This window comes from Pogona vitticeps, chromosome 4 (genome assembly GCF_051106095.1).
Source record: "Pogona vitticeps strain Pit_001003342236 chromosome 4, PviZW2.1, whole genome shotgun sequence".
Lineage (NCBI taxonomy): Eukaryota > Metazoa > Chordata > Lepidosauria > Squamata > Agamidae > Pogona > Pogona vitticeps.
This window is the reverse complement of record NC_135786.1, coordinates 76,872,935-76,891,763: the sequence shown is the minus strand read 5'-3', so window position 1 is coordinate 76,891,763 and position 18,829 is coordinate 76,872,935. Positions and strand designations below refer to the sequence as shown.

At 40.0% G+C, this 18,829-nt stretch overlaps 1 protein-coding gene across 7 annotated transcripts in view; it reads right to left on the bottom strand.

The window, feature by feature from the left end:
- Positions 1 to 18,829, bottom strand: part of PDE4B (phosphodiesterase 4B) — a 316,990-nt gene that overhangs the window by 34,254 nt on the left and 263,907 nt on the right. The window contains exon 5 of one of the 7 annotated variants that reach the window (XM_078392961.1): positions 3,156 to 3,171. The exons of the other annotated variants lie outside the window; for them this stretch is intronic. Within the exon in view, the coding sequence (XP_078249087.1) occupies positions 3,156 to 3,171 (16 nt within the window). The remainder of the gene's footprint in view (positions 1 to 3,155; positions 3,172 to 18,829) is intronic. 7 annotated transcript variants of the gene reach the window in all.

The window sequence follows — 18,829 nt, the reverse complement described above, 5'->3', positions numbered from 1 at the left end:
AAGAATATTCAGTGACGTCAGCAGAGTCCTACTTTCCAGACACCAACTGGTTGCTCTGTTAAAAGTTCTAGCATGGCATTGATGGCCTCCAATGCTCCTCTTGATTATAGGTTCCTGGCAAAAGTGGAACTGTAAGGGCAAGCCTTGCACAGGGAAACCATCCTCGTTAGGCATGGAGGAATCTGTCAGTTCCGCTTTCTGCCACATTCAGATTTTAAATTCTCAAAGTCATTCTGTTGAATTTTAGAGACAACCACAATTTAGAAAAAGAAATAACGAAATGAAATTTTCACCTATTTTCACTGACAACATTCAATAGGTACAGTGATTCTTATCAAGAAGAGGGTTCTATTATACTGAGTTATTTATTTATTATTTATTTGTTTAAAATATTTTACCCTACCTTTCTTCTCAAAAGGGCTCAAGGTGGCTCACATAAATAAAAAGGCAATATACAAAGCTAAACACAGTAAGCGTACAAATATTTTTTTAAAAAAATTAAACGAGTATCATATTAAAAATAGCAAAAAAATAATAATACTAAAAAGACCTTTAAAAGCAACAGAGCTCAAAACCCTTCTCAAACTGCCGGTCACTAAGAAAAAGCTTGTCTGAAGAGAATGGTCTTTGCCTGCTTGCGGAAGGACAGCAAAGGTGGAGCCGGCCTTGCTTTCTGTGGGAAGGAGCTCCAGATTCTGGGAGCAGCAACAGAGGAGGCCCCACCAAATGGACTTGTGAGGGTGGTAGGACAGAGAGAAAGGCCTCCCTTGATGTTCTTATTGCCCACACAGACTTATAGAGAGAGATGTGGTCTTCTAGATAACTTGTCCAAAGCCGATTAGGGCCTTATTAGGTTGAAACCAGCACTTTGAATTGTGTAGCAAGCAGCTATTGAAATAGGGGTGTTGCATGTTCATTGTAACCAGCCCCAGTTAACAATCTGGTTGTGGTATTTTGGACCCTTTGAAGTTTCCAAACATTTTCCAGAGGCCTTGAACTGTAAGGTTATCACATAACCGTGGCAGCCTTTATTTAGCACTAACATGGTTGAGCTATCTGTCACTGTGGGTTTTCCCCACGTTCAATTTTTCATTTTAAATACACAAACTCTTTTCACCCCAAATATGATTTTTAAAAGTAATTTTGGAAAATTCTTCCCAAAAATGAACTAAAACTCATTTCTCACTCATCTCAATGTCTTGGAAGTAAACTTAACATTATGTGTAATTAGTTAATTGAGGATGCAGTAAAGAGGAGGTTATGGTGTTCCTATTGCTAAATAATGTCAATGTACCCTCTAACTTTCAGCTCCGCTGAGTGGGGCTCCACCTCTCTCTCTCATGTGACGTCCCCCCATGCAGGTTTCCCTCGCAACTGGAACCTAACACGATCGCTGCGTGGGGGGGGGGGAGAGACAGCTGCGTGGAAGGAGGCAGGGGTGCACGTGACCCCCCAGCTTACAGGGAAGCTTGAATGTAACAACTGGAAATTATCATTACTTTTGTGTATACAGTTAATAGTATTTTATTTGTTACAGCAGGTATAGCAGGACTGTTCCTACTTATCAAGGCACACAAGATTGTCAAGCTGTGTCGCTGCTTCAGTTTAGTTTTTTTGTTTTTTTAAAAAACTTAAATCAAGGGTTCCACACAGCTCACAACAACATAGGGCCTGTCTACTACTGCAGTGTTATTTGAAAAACATGTATTTGTTTATATCTAAATGCTGTCTTTTTTCCAGAATTGGGACTCAAGGAGCTGGAAAAATTATTAAAAGTAATACCAAATTGTAATGCAATAGTCCTGTAAATGGTAAAGTAGGATAGAATTCAAATGGAAGTTAAAAATAATTTTTGCTAAAAAAAAAATACAGACAACAGTTTACCTCAAAGTAGCCCACTTCTGGTCAAAAATAGTCTAACATTTTAATTTGTTTTTAATATTGCCTATATTTCATATATGTCCATAATTTTAAATTGTGCAACATTTTGATATAAATAGGATGTGGTGGCGATGCGGGTTAAATCGCAGAAGCCTCTATGCTGCACGGTCAGAAGACCAGCAGTTGTAAGATTGAATCCACATGATGGAATGAGCTCCCATTGCTTGTCCCAGTTCCTGCCAACCTAGCAGTTCGAAAGCATGTAAATGTGAGTAGATAAATAGGTACCACCTCGGTGGGAAGGTAACGTTGTTCCATGTCTAGTCACACTGGCCACGTGACCACAGAAACTGTCTATGGACAAAAATGCTGGTTCTATGGCTTGGAAACAGGGATGAGCACCACGTCCTAGAGTCGGACAGGACTGGACTAAATGTCAAGGGCAACCTTTACATTTACCTTCCAATATAACTAAACACCTTTAAAAAGAAAGCTATCTCATTGATCTTACAGTTCAAGGCATTCATTTTCTAAAGGCCCATCTGAATAAAAAGCTCTTTGCCTGCTGTTGGATTGACAGCAAGGAGGGGGCAACCCTGGCCTCTCTTGGCACGGAATTCCAAAATTTGGCTGGGGCCATCAAAAAGGCCCTTTCTTCAGGTCTCCACAATATGGATCTCTGAAGGTGGTGAGATTGTGAAAAAGGCCATTCCAACAGATCTTAAACCCTGGATAGGCTTGTATGGGAGGCTATGGTCTTCCAGATAGCCTGGGCTCAAATTGTATAGAACTTTATAGGTCATACCCACCACTTTGAACTGTGCCTGAAAAGGGAATGGTAGCCAGTGCAGCTGTTATAGAAAAGAAGTTATATGTTCCCTGTAACTGTACATTTCTTCCCCAGCCCCTTTTCAGTACTACAGAACAATACAACTTATTATTCCATAGGGAGTCTATCTACTTGCTCTATTTCCTGGACTGGACAGAATGATTGCTCTCAGGACAATCCAAGAAATGCCTGCCAGGCCCATTCCCTGAGGAGCTATACATCATATGGCACTCTACTGCCAAGTACAGATAAAGAGACTTCTTTCCCCTAGCGCTTTAGCAAGAGACAGAATCCTCTACTGCTGTGAGCAGTGCAGGGCTCTTTAGTAGGCATCCTTCAGTCTCAATAGACTATGGTATCATGCTCTGTATGGAGGTCTTGGAACAGCGTCTGGTGTGGCTGAGAAGGCCTATTCGAGAGTGACAATCTCTTCCACACTGAAGACAAATCCAATCTGTCCCCTGTCCAGCTCCCTGGTTTTGCTCGTTTCGGGACTGCCTCTTTGCCTCAGCCTGCTGTACAATTGTCTCTTCAAATTGGAAGAGGCCATGATGCACCGCCTGCCTCCAGGCTGAATGCTCAGATGTCAAGGTTTCCCATCTGTTGAGGTCCATTCCTAAGACCTTCAGATCCCGCTTGCAGATAATCCTTGTATCGCTGCTGTGGTCTCCCTCTGGGGCGATTTCCCTGCACTAATTCTCCATACAGGAGATCTTTTGGAATCCGACCATCAGCCATTCTCACGACATGCCCAAACCAACATAGACGTACCTGTTTCAGTAATGTATATATGCTAAAAATTCCAGCTTGTTCTTAGGACTACTCTATTTGGAACTTTGTCCTGCCAGGTGATACTAAAAATGCATCGGAGACAACGCATATGGAAGGTGTTCATCTTCCTCTCCTGCCGTGCACAGAGGGTCCAGACAGGGCCCTTACTGCAAGGAAAAGAATAGAGTACTCCCTTCTGGTCCCCTTGTATAGTTATGGTAATCAGCGACACTTCTCCTCAATGATAATAACATGGCAAACAACATACAGGGCAATGTTACTCTGATCACACCTTTAATGTCTTGGGTCAATATTTTTCATCAAAAACAGAAGTATGTGTAAGTGTTCATTATATTCTTAGGACACAGAATTTCCCTTTTAAACCCTTGCCTGCTCCACCACTTATCATCACAAACCACTCCTCTGATAGCACAAGGCTCCATACTCTGCTCTCAGGTTTTGGTTTTAAAATCACAGGGAAGGGAGTGCTGCTGACCTGAAAAGCCTACTCACTAGAGTTGGATTTGAACTGCCAAACCGGTATCTCATGTGGTTCATTTTTAGGTTGAACAGGTGTTCAGCGCTTCCCAGCACCTCCTTCTCTGGTGGGCTCCCACTCAGAGGCAGCACCCTGAGGAAGCAGAGCAGGGAAGCTCAGATGCTGGATTTATAAAACCAGATAGCATCTGATTCATGATTCTGCATTACAGTCCTTCTCAAATTATTTTCTCCAGACAACTACTTGAAAATCGCAGAGTATCTTGAAGACTCACTTATTGAATTGTTTGTTGTCAAACAATTTAACCGCCAACCTAGCGGTTCGAAAGCATGCAAATGCGAGTAGATAAATAGGGACCACCTCGGTGGGAAGGTAACAGCGTTCCGTGTCTAAGTCGCACTGGCCATGTGACCACGGAAGATTGTCTTCAGACAAATGCTGGCTCTATGGCTTGGAAACGGGGATGAGCACCGCCCCCTAGAGTCGAACACGACTGGACAAAAATTGTCAACGGGAACCCTTACCTTTACCTTGTCCTAAAAGTAAAATCATAAAACTGATTTCAAAAAATTATTGAGTCTAGGATCGCTACCAATACTTGTACCATATTACAAAAACCACAGGCTGTTAAGAAGGACCCCCAACTGGTAATTTTTAAAAGTGTATTAGTAGACTGCACAAGTGTCATGTGAAAATCATAGTTAATTTGTTTCTAATCCAACCCTTGTTAAAATGCCTTTAATTTCTGTCATCAGAGATATATATATATATGTGTGTGTGTGTGTGTGTGTGTGTGTATGTGTGTGTATGTGTGTATATATATACATACACACAAACACACACACATATGTATGTGTATACATATATGTATATGTATATGTATGTATATATATATGTATATTGCTGGGCTATGTACATATATTGAGTAATTGAATGGAACCTGTGTACAGTTTTATGTATGAATATTCTTGATTGTTTTCTACCTTGACTGTTTACAGGTGATTCAGAGAGAAAATGCCATGGTTAAAGAGTCACGGTAGAAACATGACTCAAAAAGATAAAGAAGAGTCCTGTTAAATTGAGGCTAGAAACTCCCAGTCGAAACAACAAAAGATCTGCAAGCATTATTTCCTTCCAAGCATTATTTTACAGAGTATACACCATGTGCAATGGAGTCACGTTGGAGATTAGACATGTGGCTGATAAAGAGAAACAGTAATCTAAAGCAACTGCACAGACATTTGCACAAAATTCAGTTGATCATTCATTTATCCCAAATTAACATGTATGTGAGAAATACCCTTCATTTAACTTTCAGAGTTAATACAGTTGCACTTAATTTTGATACTCCCCTCCTCAAAAAGCATGACAGAAGGTAGATCAGTGTGGGATAGCAAGCATAAATATGTGACCTTTTATGATTAATATTTATATGAATCTATATATTCAATATGTTAATGTATGCATGCACATTTATATTAAATAGTGCTGATAGAATAATTTGCAGATACAGTGGACCCTCTACTTAAGGAATTAATCCATATTGGAACGGTGGCTGCAAGTTGAAAAGTCTGTAGGTCGAATCTCCATTGACCTACAATGCATTGAAAACCGATTAATCCCATAACTGGTGGTTTTTATTCTATTTTTGTTCCATTTTGGTTTTTTTCTGGTCTGCAGGTCGATTCTCTGGCTGCAAGTCGAATCTAAATTTTGCAGCCAGAGAAGTCTGTAACTTGAAAAGTCTGTAAGTCGAGCCGTCTGTAAGTCGAGAGTCCACTGTAATAGTTTATTGAAAATGTTGCTTCGTAGACTGCAATTCTAAAATTTATTTATTTGGGACTAAGTCCAAGTATAATAATCTCAGTTTAGTCTTTGTTTAGAATGCCTGTTTAGTAGGAAATTGCTTCTTTTATCTTGATTATTATTCTAACTGAGGTAATATTTTTCCTGTGTATTTTACTCTGAGGGTGGATTTTGAATACAGATGGGCTTGTGTGTTCAATATTCTGCCTTCATGGTGCACATTCACATATATTTATAGTCAAGAATTTATAAAAAAGTATTTTTGGGGGCTGCAATTCCCATAATCCAAATCCCAACTTGAAAATTGCCAGTTTTTATTCCTTCTATCAACAATTCACTGAAAATTGACCATTGGTTATAACTTTTTCTTCCTCTTTGCCAGAAATGATTACTTTTACAGGAATACCAATTGGCTAACAAATTTCAGAGTCAACCCTTTTGATGACTTTCAGAGTAACAGGAATAGAGAGTTTTATGCAAGGAGTAGTGTTTCCATTTGGAGGTTCTTATTCCATTAGAGTTTTTTGAGAAAATTCAAAATAAAGGCGGCTTTAGTTAAGAATCTGCAACATTTCATAAGGATAAATGCAGGAGGCTGGATTCAAGGGGAATGTTCACATTGTGGGGAGGGGGAAGAAGGCATCATTTACTTCCCCTTATTTCCTTCCGTAGGTTTTAGGAAAACTTGTATGAAAATGTCATATGCCATAGAAATGTCTAATGGCAAGACGTCTTGTTATGTTTTAGAAAGGTAGGTTCAAGGATAAGGAATTATGACGAATGAAAAACTGTGTAAGACTTTCTTTTGTTTTAAGTCTAACTGGCACTGAAGCTGAATATGCAACATTTCCCAATGAAGTATTCAGTGCTACACAAATGACCAATTGTGAAGGATGATGGGAACTGTAGTCCAGCAATATTTGGATGTCTACAGATTCTCTAACTCTCGTCTTCAGGCTTGCAAACAGTTTGGATTAACTATTGGCCACTACTATGTATTCCAGGGTTCTAAAAGCAGAGGTGATTATGGCCCTATTTTGCCTTAACTATGATTAATAATATACTCAAATGTAATAATTAACAATATAGGCCAAGATGAACAAACGCATAGCATGCCTCCTCCCATGGGTGGCTCATTATCTAAGTTGGGGGCACCTCACTCTGAATTTTGAGATGTGACCCCACAAGACCACAACTACTAACTACTTATGCCAACCTCTGGTACAACAAGAAAAAAACAATTGTAAAGCTAGCATTAAATTTACAGCAGACAGAGCACAGCTTATAAAGATATAGTTGCTTGAAATATTGTTGCAATGTTAATGTGATTAATGTTTCTGTGTTGTTGTTGTTGTTTAGTCATTTAGTCATGTCCGACTCTTCATGACCCCATGGACCAGAATATGCCAGGCCCTCCTCTCTTCCACTGCCCCCGGAGTTGGGTCAAATTCATGTTGTCGCTTCAATGACAATGTCCAACCATCTCGTCTTCTGTCGTCCCCTTCTCCTCTTGCCTTCACACTTTCCCAACATCAGGGTCTTTTCCAGGGAGTCTTCTCTCTTCATTAGATTGCCAAAGTATCGGAGCCTTAGCCTCAGGAGCTGTCCTTCCAGTGAGCACTCAGGGTTGATTTCCTTACGAATGGATAGGTTTGATCTCTTTGCAGTCCAGGGGACTCTCAAGAGTCTCCTCCAGCACCACAATTCAAAAGCATCAATTCTTCGGCAGTCAGCCTTCTTTATGGCGCAGCTCTCACTTCCATACATCGCTACTGGAAAAACCATAGCTTTGACTATGCGGATCTTTGTCGGCAAGGTGATGTCTCTTTTTAAGACGCTGTCTAGGTTTGTCATTGCTTTCCTCCCAAGAAGCAGTCGTTTTTTAATTTTGTGGCTCCTGTCACCATCTGCAGTGATCATTGAGCCCAAGAAGGTAAACTCTGCCACTGCCTCCATATCTTCCTCTTCTATTTGCCAGGAGGTGATGGGACCAGTGGCCATGATCTTAGTTTTTTTTATATTGAGCTTCAGACCATTTTTGGTGCTGTCTTCTTTGACCCTCATTAAGAGGTTATTTAATTCCTCCTCACTTTCTGCCATCAGAGTGGTGTCATCTGCATATCTCAGGTTGTTGATATTTCTTTTGGCAATCTTAATTCCAGTTTGGGATTCATCCAGTCCAGCCTTTCACATGACGTATTCTGCATGTTGCTTCTTGTCCTACATATAGATTTTTCAGGGGGTAGATAAGGTGGTCAGGCACTCCCATTTCTTTAAGAACTTGCCATAATTTACTGTGGTCCACACAGTCAAAGACTTTTGCATAATCAATGAAGCAGAAGTAGATGTTTTTCTGGAACTCTCTAGCTTTATCCATAATCCAGCGCATGTTAGCAATTTGGTCTCTAGTTCATCTGCCCCTTCGAAATCCAGCTTGTACTTCTGGGAGTTCTCAGTCCACATACCGCTGAAGCCTGCCTTATAGGATTTTGAACATAACCTTGCTAATGTTTGAAATGAGTGCAATTGTACGGTAGTTGGAGCATTCTTTGGCACCGCCCTTCTTTGGGATTGGGATGTCGACTGATCTTTTCCAATCCTCTGGCCACTGCTGAGTTTTCCAAACTTGCTGGCATATTGAGTGTAGCACCTTAATAGCATAATCTTTTAAGATTTTAAATAGTTCGACTAGAATGCCATCACCTCCACTGGCCTTGTTGTTAGCCATGCTTTCTAAGGACCACTTGACTTCACTCTCCAGGATGTGTGGCTCAAGGTCAGCAACCACACTATCTGGGTTGTCCAAGACATCCAGATCTTTCTGGTATAATTCCTCTGTGTATTCAACCCTGAGTGCTCACTGGAAGGACAGATCCTGAAGCTGAGGCTCCAGTACTTTGGCCATCACATGAGAAGAGAAGACTCCTTGGAAAAAACCTTGATGTTAGGAAAGTGTGACGGCAAGAGGAGAAGGGGACGACAGAGGATGAGATGGCTGGACAGTGTCTGCAAAGCAACCAACATGAATTTGACACATCTCCAGGAGGCAGTGGAAGATAGGAGGGCCTGGCATGCTCTGGTCCATGGGGTCACATGACTAAACGAACGTATTTTTGCCACCTCCTCTTGATGTCTTCTGCTTCTGTAAGGTCCCTACCATTTTTTCTTTAATCATGTCCATCTTTGCACAAAATGTTCCTTTAATATCTCCAATTTTCTTGAACACATCTCTGGTTTTTCTGTTTCTCTTATTTTCCTCTATATCTTTGCACTGTTCATTTAAGAAGGCCCTTTTGTCTCTCCCTGATATTCTTTGGAAGTCCACATTCACTATTCTGTAACTTTCGCCATCTCCCTTGCATTTTGTTTCCTTTCTCTTCTCTGCTATTTGTAAGACCTCATTGTACAGCCACTTTGTTTTCTTGCGTTTCCTTTTCTTTGGTATGATTTTTGTTGCTATCTCTTGTACAGTGTTACTAGCCTCCATCCATAGTTCTTCAGGCACTCTGACCACCAAATTGAGTTCCTTAAATCTGTTCTTCACTTCCACTGTGTATTCATAAGGGATTGGGTTTAGATTATACCTGACTAGCGCAGTGGGTTTTCCTACTTTCTCCAGTTTAAGCTTGAGTTTTGCTATAAGAAGCTGATGATCAGAGCCACAATCAGCTCCAAGTCTTGTTTTTGCTGACTGTATAGAGCTTCTCCATTTTTGGCTGCAGAGAACATAATCAATCTGATTTCGGTATTGCCCATCTGGTGATGTCTATGTGTAGAGTCGCCTCTTGTGTTGTTGGAAAAGAGTGTTTGTGATGACCAGCTTGTTCTCTTGACAAAACTCTATTAGCCTTTGCCCTGCTTCGTTTTGAACTCCAAGGCCAAACTTACCTCTTGTTCCTTTTATCTTTTGACTCCCTACTTTAGCATTCTAGTCCCCTAGAATGAGAAGAACATCTTTCTTTGGTGTGAGTTCTAGAAGGTGTTGTAAGTCTTCATAGAATTGGTCAATTTCAGCCTCTTCAGCATTGGTGGTTGGTGCATAAACTTGGATTACTCTGATGTTGAAAGGTCTGCCTTGGATTTGTATTGAAACCATTCTATCATTTTTGAGATTGTATCCCAGTACAGCTTTTCCCACTTTTTTGTTGACTATGAGGGCTACCCATTTCTTCTACGGGATTCTTGCCCACAGTATTAGATATGGTAATTGTCTGAATTGAATTTGCCCATTCCCATCCATTTTAGGTCACTGATGCCCAGGATGTCATTGTTTATTGTTGCCATCTCCTGTTTGACCACATCCAGCTTACCAAGGTTCATAGATCTTACATTCCAGGTTCCTATGCAGTATTTTTTTTTTTTTTTGCAGCATCAGACTTTTCTTTCACCTCCAGGCACGTCCACATTTGAGCGTCCTTTCGGCTTTGGCCCAACCACTTCATTAGCTCTGGAGCTACTTGTCCTTGTCCTCCACTCTTCCTCAGTAGCATGTTGGGCACCTTCCAATCTTCCAGCATCATATCTTTTAGCCTTTTGTTTCTGTTTATGGGGTTTTCTTGGCAAATATACTGGAGTGGCTTGCCAGTTCCTCCTCCAGGTGGATCAAGTTTAGTCAAAATTCTGTACTATGACCTGTCCGTCTTCGATGTCCCTGCATGGCATAGGCCATAGCTTCTCTGAATTATTCAAGCCCCTTTGCCACGACAAGGCAGCAATCCGTGAAGGGGGTTTCTGTGTTATCACCAAGCAATTTTTGAGATTTACCCTCCTTCAAGGATGCATATGTAAACATGCCAACTTGAAATTAACACTTCAAGTACAATATGCAGTGAAGTGTACAATGTCAACAGCAGCTTGTTGTTGTTATGAGCCTCCAAGTCAGAACCAACTTACAGAAACCCCAATAGGGATTTCAAGGAAATGGAGATAATAAAGGAGTGGTTTTACCAGTTCCACAACACTAGTGAGCTTCCATTGCTGGGTGGGGATTCAAACCCAGGTCTCCTGAGTCCTAGACTATTTCTCTATCAACTACACTACTCTGGGTTCTCCTACAGCATAATACATGCATTAAACTTTAATGTGTCACAAGACTATTTGTTGGTTTTGCTACAACAGATAAACACATAGCTATTCTTTAGAAACTGTTAGAATTTTCAAGTCACTGAAAACTGTTATATTATTTGTTGAAATAATTTCTTTTTTTTTTTCATTTTAAGATATGGTCATATGACTTTAGGCATCCTGCACTTCATCTGGGTGATGTTTTTCAAAATTGCCTGATCTAAAACTTTTATAAAATCCTCCCACGGGCTATCTGAAGTTTCTATTGTCCAGAGAGAATCAAATAATAACACAGTTAGTGGCTAAGTTTTTATTTTCAGCTATGAGAATTCGCAAAACACTATAGCAAGATTTTATATTATACCATGTCTTTATTTTATGTATTTTATCTTTGTATAATTGTGTCTGTGACTGCATAATAAAACTTTTACTTTACTAAAATCCATAAAAGTCTGCCAACTGTGTTTTGAGGTCATGGGAGTCAACCGCTGGTGCTGTTCCTTCTCTGCTCTCACTAAGAGCAAAATAATGTAAGCAGAATTATGCAACAAAAAGATAGTGTGATGATTTACTTAACCACCTTCTGTTTCTTCCTATATTAATTCTCTTTTTATATATTGTAAAATGCGTACATAGCTCTCTGTAAAGTTCTTTCTATGTTGTTATACGCTATTTACTTCATTTTGAAATTTTATTTAGAAATATGCACTTGTTAACTATTAGGGGGTTCCCTTAATGTGCTAACTTATGACTGGAAATCAAAATGAATCATTTCCTCACTAAATGTAGACACAAATTTGACTGAGCATTGCAGAACTAAGAGAACTTAGTAAAATGATAAATGCACCAAATCAACCCTTTGCTCTTGGACCTAGATCTGTGTAATCTTTCTTTTTAATTCAGTGCCCTAAGTCTTTCTCTCTCTCTCTCCTCTTGCTATTTCTGCTCCCAACATATCCATTGACTGTGGTATTTCTAGTATGCAGGCAAATCCCATTCCCCGATTCCTCCATGATATCATTGCTAAGTGACATTTGACAAAATGTTTCCTGCATTTTGCTACTTCCATTTGGCGCCATCCAACTGTCACTTTTCTTTCTGATTTGTAGCAGTCTCGGTACATTGTTTGTTATGTTTGATTTGAGAAGAACTCACTGCCAAATAAGAACTGGACTGCGATGGTAATGCTGAGTTTGGTGTCCCCCCCCCCTTCTTTTTAATCATCTTTTGAGTATTCAAGGCTATTTTGGCCTTGCTCTTTTAAGACCAAAGTAAATAGGCCAAAATGTAGTAGTTTGTTTGTTTGAGGCTACAATTAAATGAAAAACTATTACTTTTGTATTTATCTTATACCTTATGCTGTCTCTTCTCATAAGGCCACTTCCTTGCCTGACCTGACAGGTTTCACTTGGGAATGCTTTTGCAGGGAGGCCAGCATATTCTCAATGACATATCAAGCCGATTCTGTATAAGTTACATTGGCTGCCAGTTGCTGCCCGGGCCCAATTCAAAGTGCTTGTTTTGACATATAAAGCCCTAAACAGCTTGGGCCCTGGATACCTGAAGGACTGCCTCCTTCCATATGAGCCTACCAGGCAGTTAAGATCTAGCCAGGGGGCCCTTTTGAAAGAGCCGTCCCTCAAGGAGGTAAGAGGGATGGCTTGTAGACAAAGGGCCTTTTCGGCAGCTGCCCCCAGACTATGGAATGCCCTCCCGACTGAGATTCGTCTGGCGCCGACACTGATGACATTTCGGCGCCAGGTCAAAACCTTCCTGTTCCAGAAGGCTTTCAACTGAAATAATATTAGCTGTGGGTCTGATGGCAATTTTATATATATTTTAATTGTATTTTAATTGTTACATATCTTTATTGTATTTTAAATGCTGTAAGCCGCCCAGAGACCTTTGAGTAGTGTGGACGGCACATAAGTTAAATAAATAAATAAATAAATAAATAAGTAAGTAAGTAAGTAAGTAAGTAAGTAAGTAAGTAAGTATTATACTGTCCTTTGGAAGGCAGGGCTTAGCCAGTGTAAGACAGTTTGACCCACAACTGGCCTGTTTGCCTTCTGAAAGCTCCCGAATATGGTAACAGTAGTGTATAGATGAGGCAATAAATACCTCCCTTGGGAAATGATGCAGCTGTCCTATCACCTGAAGCTGCTCCTGCTTCCTGTTGTTACTTAAGATTATCATGAGCTGTGTTGCATCGAGGAGAATCCCCCCAAAGCTGTATACCTGCTTCTTCAGGGGTAGTATAATGTTATGCAGAATAGTGTTGGGCTGTCTCCAGAGCAAAAGGACCCCTGGTTTGTTCACTGACACCTAATATTTCACTGTGCTCAGATTAAAACATCAGGATTTTCACCTGCCCCTTTTCTCAAAATTAGAAGTTCCCATTCTGGGGGGAAAAAGTTTACTTTGGGCCAAAAGCCCCTCAGCATTTCTTTGAAACAGTATTTCAACGGCTAATTGCATCCCCTAGACTAGAGAGGTCTAAGATGGCATCTGGCCATTTTTCTTTCAGGGTAGGAGAGGCTGGAAGCTACACTGGGAGCTATAGTAACCACATGCAGCTCATGGGCCACACAATTTACACCCAGAGCTGGCTTTGGTAAACAGATCATTCGGAGCCATCTTTGGTTAGCATAATGAATGGGAATTTTTTACTATTTCCTCCCAAGCAGTATACAATTAAGCCCTATGGTAAACATTCTGTGAGCAATTTTCAGAGCAGATTGTGACGATACATAATTCATTTCAAAATATTTTTAAAAAACATTTTAAAAACGTAATAGACTATCTTAAACCTCCCTACAAAAAATCCTTACTGCGGCCCCTAGCAGTCTACTTATTTTAGCCTTGCAATTTATTTTCACATTTTACATGAAGTAGTTAGAGACTACATGGATGAGAGATTATTGAAGATCATTGCTTCTGTTAAAGTAAAAGTTCCCAATCTCAGATGGCCAAGGAGTGAACCTATAATTCCCATCTCTTTGAGACAGCTTTGCCAATGGATAGTGATGGGGGTTACTGCCTAGCAACCTCTGGGATCCAAGGTTGAGAATGACTAACACATGGGTAAGGGATTATTTCTAATCCCACCATCAACTTTGGTACAACCACTCTACTACTTACACATGCACCAACTGAAAGATCATCAGATCTAAAGTAAGAGATAACGTGGACTTAAGCAATCTGGCTAGAATCCTATTGGTTTTTATGTAAGGTTTGTGTAACTTGCTGCAGCTAATTATAGATAACTGATGAAGTTTGGGGGTGTACCACATCTGCAGTATCAGGTACATGAGTAAACATATTAACGAGACATGCCTTGGCACCTCATCCATTAACTGCAATTCACTGTGGCAGGTTACACAGACCTTACATGAATGCCAACAGGATTTGGCCTCTGCTTATTTATCATTCTGTTTTACACAAATGTGGACATTTTAGATGTCCTGGCCTTCTGACAAGCACCAACAACTTATTATGCAAAGCTGATATATCAAAGAATTATAGCATCCCTTTCTACCAGAACTCTCCAAGACCGAGACATTTAAGTACGCAAGAATCAAATGTGGGAAAAAAAAAAGCTCATGACCTAACAATACAAATAACATCAGCACTAATACTAAATAAAACTCACAATTATGCTATGTGGTTATGCCATAAGCATAAAAGAATTGAGGCAGCTTTCACCTGGTCCATGGATGGTCCAGGTGGGTGGATGTCAGGTGAAAGTTTGGAGAAAATGTTGAACTTCAAAAAATTAGGATGGCCTAAATTTATTTGGCAATACAGTATGTAATGATTAAGCAGAAATATAGAAATCATAGTGGCTAATTGAAGCAAGATGGTGTTTGCATGTTTTTAAAATTAGCTTCAGTTAGCTACCACGACTTTGCATTTGTACTTCTATAGCACATTTAAAAAATGAACAGAATTCAGGCCACAGTCATAATACAATAGCCATATGTTGCACCTTGAAAAGAAATCTGAAAAGAGAAGAGTGCAGAACTGTGTAAAAATTCAGAGCATTGACAGGATACTGTCATTAATCTTCATAACAGGAAAAAATCTACAAAGTATGCGAAAAAATGTGTTCCCACTTCCCATTCTCTAATGCTTTGATTCCTGGCACATGCTGTTTATTAATGGCTATCTAATGCATAAGACAGACAGATTTCTTTCAAAATGTGCTTTTAAGTGCATCTTACATGAACTCCCAATAAAATCTCTTTGCTTGTGATCCAGATGCATATGAATACTCTGAGGGAAGAGGGACTACGAAAAGCTACCAGAACTTTAAACTGAATTTGAAACGTAAGGATGTTACTCTTAAGTATTTTCTAATGAAATATTATATTAGATGGTGATGATGATGATGATGATGCTTCCAACTTACAGAGACACTGTGGGCACTATAAGTTCTGCCATTATTGGCTTTGCCAACTAAAAGCTGTGCCTTCCTTTACTGAGTCAACAATAGCAGCAACAATTTTATTGTTTATGACCTAAGGCCTTTACAATATACAATATAAGAGAAAATTCCCAGTTTAAAAACAGATAGTTAAAACAGCTCATCGAGGTTCTTCTCAACAGTCCAATCATAACATTCTTTAAAACAAACACTTATATCCACCAGTCACACTAACAGCAATTTTATAACATTGTGGTCCTTAAAAAAATGAGAATGCATTTTCTTCGCTTCCAGAATTGTGCTACAGCATATGTGATTAACCTTTACAGTGTCAATTCATCTCTCGTTATGTCTTCTACTTCTACTGCTGCCTTCAGCTTTCTCCTTGTCTTCACATGTTCTGCCCATAGTCTGATAGCCTCAATCTAAGCATTTTCACCTAATGGGAGTCCAGGCTTGATTTCTTCTAATATCCCACTTGTTTATAGAGTGAATCAGTCCATGGTACCTGTAAAGTTCTTCTCCAACACTACATTTTGAATGAATTTATTTTCTCTTGTCAAAGTTCTTTACTGTCCAGCCTTCACATTCATACATTGAAATCAGGAATTAAAAGGTACATCTATGTAATTATTTAAAGCTATGCCTCCATAATTAAAGCTGCAATCCTAAATGCACTAAGTGGACTGAATCCAATTATTTAGTCTGAACTAAAGGAGGCTGAATAGGACTTGTTAAGTCAAGACTTGTGTATGTCTAAAGGTCTCTGCTTTAGTTGAGAGTAACATTTGAATTTATCCTTTTGGACACAGTGGAATGTACTTCTGAATAAGCATTTCCAGAGTGTTTCTGGACAATGCAGAAGACATCCCTCATTCATTTTTTCTGGGAAGGAGCACTGCAGATATCACTTTAACATTACTTTCACCTCAGATTAGGAAGAGATAAATATTTTTTAACAGCTTGGACAAAGTTACCATAGCCAGCATTGCTACTGCACAAGCCCTGGTTTTAGAGTAGCTAATTAGGGACGTGGTGGTGCTGCAGGGACGTGGTGCTGCTGCAGGTCAAACCGCAGAAGCCTCTGTGCTGCAAGGTCAGAAGACCACCAGTCGTAAGATTGAATTCACATGATGGAGTCAGCTCCTCTTGCTTGTCCCAGCTCCTGCCAACCTAGCAGTTTGAAAGCATGTAAAAATGTGAGTAGATACCACGGTGGGAAGGTAATGGCGTTCCGTGTCTAGTTGTGCTGGCCACATGACCATGGAAACTGTCTATGGACAAATGATGGCTCTACGGCTTGGAAATGGGGATGAGCACCGCCCCCTAGAGTCAGACACGACTGGACTAAATGTCAAGGGGAACCTTTACCTTTACCCTTACTAATTAGTGATGAATGAGGGAGATTTCAGATGCTACTGTTTTAACGAGAGACTAAATAAGAACAAAGTACCCTTTACCTAAAGGAGGGCTTTGCTTTGGTTTAGAATAGCATAGCTCCCCCTGAGGCTTCACAGTGTGGCAACAATCCTTGTTTTCAGCAAGACATACAAAACAAACCAGCCTATATGCTCTGTGTTACCATCCCTGCTATAAACATAGAGTTTATAGCACATGGAGCACAAGCATATCTTCTACCAGTTTGTAAAAGCAAGAAAGATGACTTTAAAAAACAACAACTAAGGTGTCAATTGCCACTCCACAGAAACAGGCAAGCAGTGGGCAGGGTCTAACATCCTCATCCCTCTACTAGTGCTGCTTCGAACAGCGGAGGGGAAGGAATTAATGATCCCTGCATCCCACTCTAGAAAGTCGTGCATGATCTAAAAAGCCATGCACATCTAATTTTCTAGTGCACAGAAGGCTGGAAAGGAAAGGCAGTAGAATGTCCTACCATGCCAGCAGACATCCTGTCAAGTACTATTGTATTAGGCTCCATGGCACTGGATTCTAGCAAGATGGCTGGTTAAACACTGTTGTTGGTTTTTATCTGATTGCTCTTCATGCTATATAACCGTTATGTTGACACAGACCTTAACTGTTGCTTTTTTTAACCATCAGATCAAGTTTTTAATGTAAGTCCCTTCTCCATATATAAGGTGCATTAATTTGGGGATAAGTGGGTGAATCTATCTACTATCTAGAGGAGACCTTTGGTCTAGATGGGCGGGGTATAAATCTAAATATGTAAAATAAATAAATAAATGAATAAATCTAAACTGAAGCATACTCACTAAATTAAAGCATAATTGAGGAAGTAAATTGTCAAGCCAACACTTATGCAAATCCAGTGATTCAATGAATCTATTCTAGTCAGGATTATTGATTAGACTGAGTCTATTACAGCAGTGGTCCTCACCCTTGGGCCTCCAGATGTTCTTGGACGTCAACTCCCAGAAATCCTAGCCAACAGAGGTGGTGGTGAAGGCTTCTGGGAATTGTAGTCCAAGAACATCTGGAGGCCCAAGGGTGGGGACCACTGTATTACAGGACAAAAATTTGTGAAAATAAATCAAATTAAAATTAAATGCCATCAATAGTGGAGAAAAAGGTATTAAAAAGCTTTTTATCTTCCCTGTTAAAAAACAGACTGGAGAAGGCAACAACCCTAAACCTTCTGTCCTTTTTTGTGATATTTGGCTAGCATCCATTATATAATGCAATGGCTTCAAGCTTTCTCCCAAGTTTTCTTGACTCACAGTGACAAAAAGGAGGGGCAGGGGAGAATGCAGGTGTGAGACACAGTTAATTCAAAGATTCTAGAAGTAACTTATCTTCTGTCTTCTTGAGAACCTGAATTGAATCCTCAGCTGTCAGCACAGACATTCTCATGCTCTAAATCTTAGCTTCAAAATGTCATTTAAAAATGGCATTTCGAATATATTTTCACAGAGTTTGATGTCTGATTTTTAAACTATTCGACATGTGCAAACCTTCCCTTATGTTCGCAGGCTATACAGAGTACTTATTGGCATTCCTCTCCCTTCCCCAGCGGGCACAGATCTGTGAAACCAGGTTCAAGGCAGGACCATGCTGCTTTGAAATAATAGCCAGGATGGGCCCAAACCATTTTGTAGCCTGAGGCAAAGAAGGAGATCACATTTCCTCCCTCTCCCCCATCTGGAAGGCACAGATGGTTGAATTTTAGTTCAGCATTGATAATGAGACATTGTCCTCCACTGTACCTGGAAGCAACAAGCTAGTGTAGCAGATGAAGTACAGCATGCATGTGGCACACACACAGCTATGTCCAGTATAGGAGAATTGCTGGGGAACTCAGGAGGAATGTTGTGTCTTCGTACATACACACACATGCCTTCACCTGCATTTTCTACCTGAGGCAGTTGCTTTACACTGAGTAATAGTAAGGCTGACCACAGTAATCTCATATCACAAGAGTAGAATGAAATTGCCGTTTGGACAAGAGATTTTAAGTAGAAAGCAAAAATTCACAGATTACCTCTGCACTCAAGCAGCTCCAGCTTTTAAATACAAGTCAGTGCAGGAAAGCTATCCATCTTCTCAGTTAAGCACATCTGATAAACCTGAGATT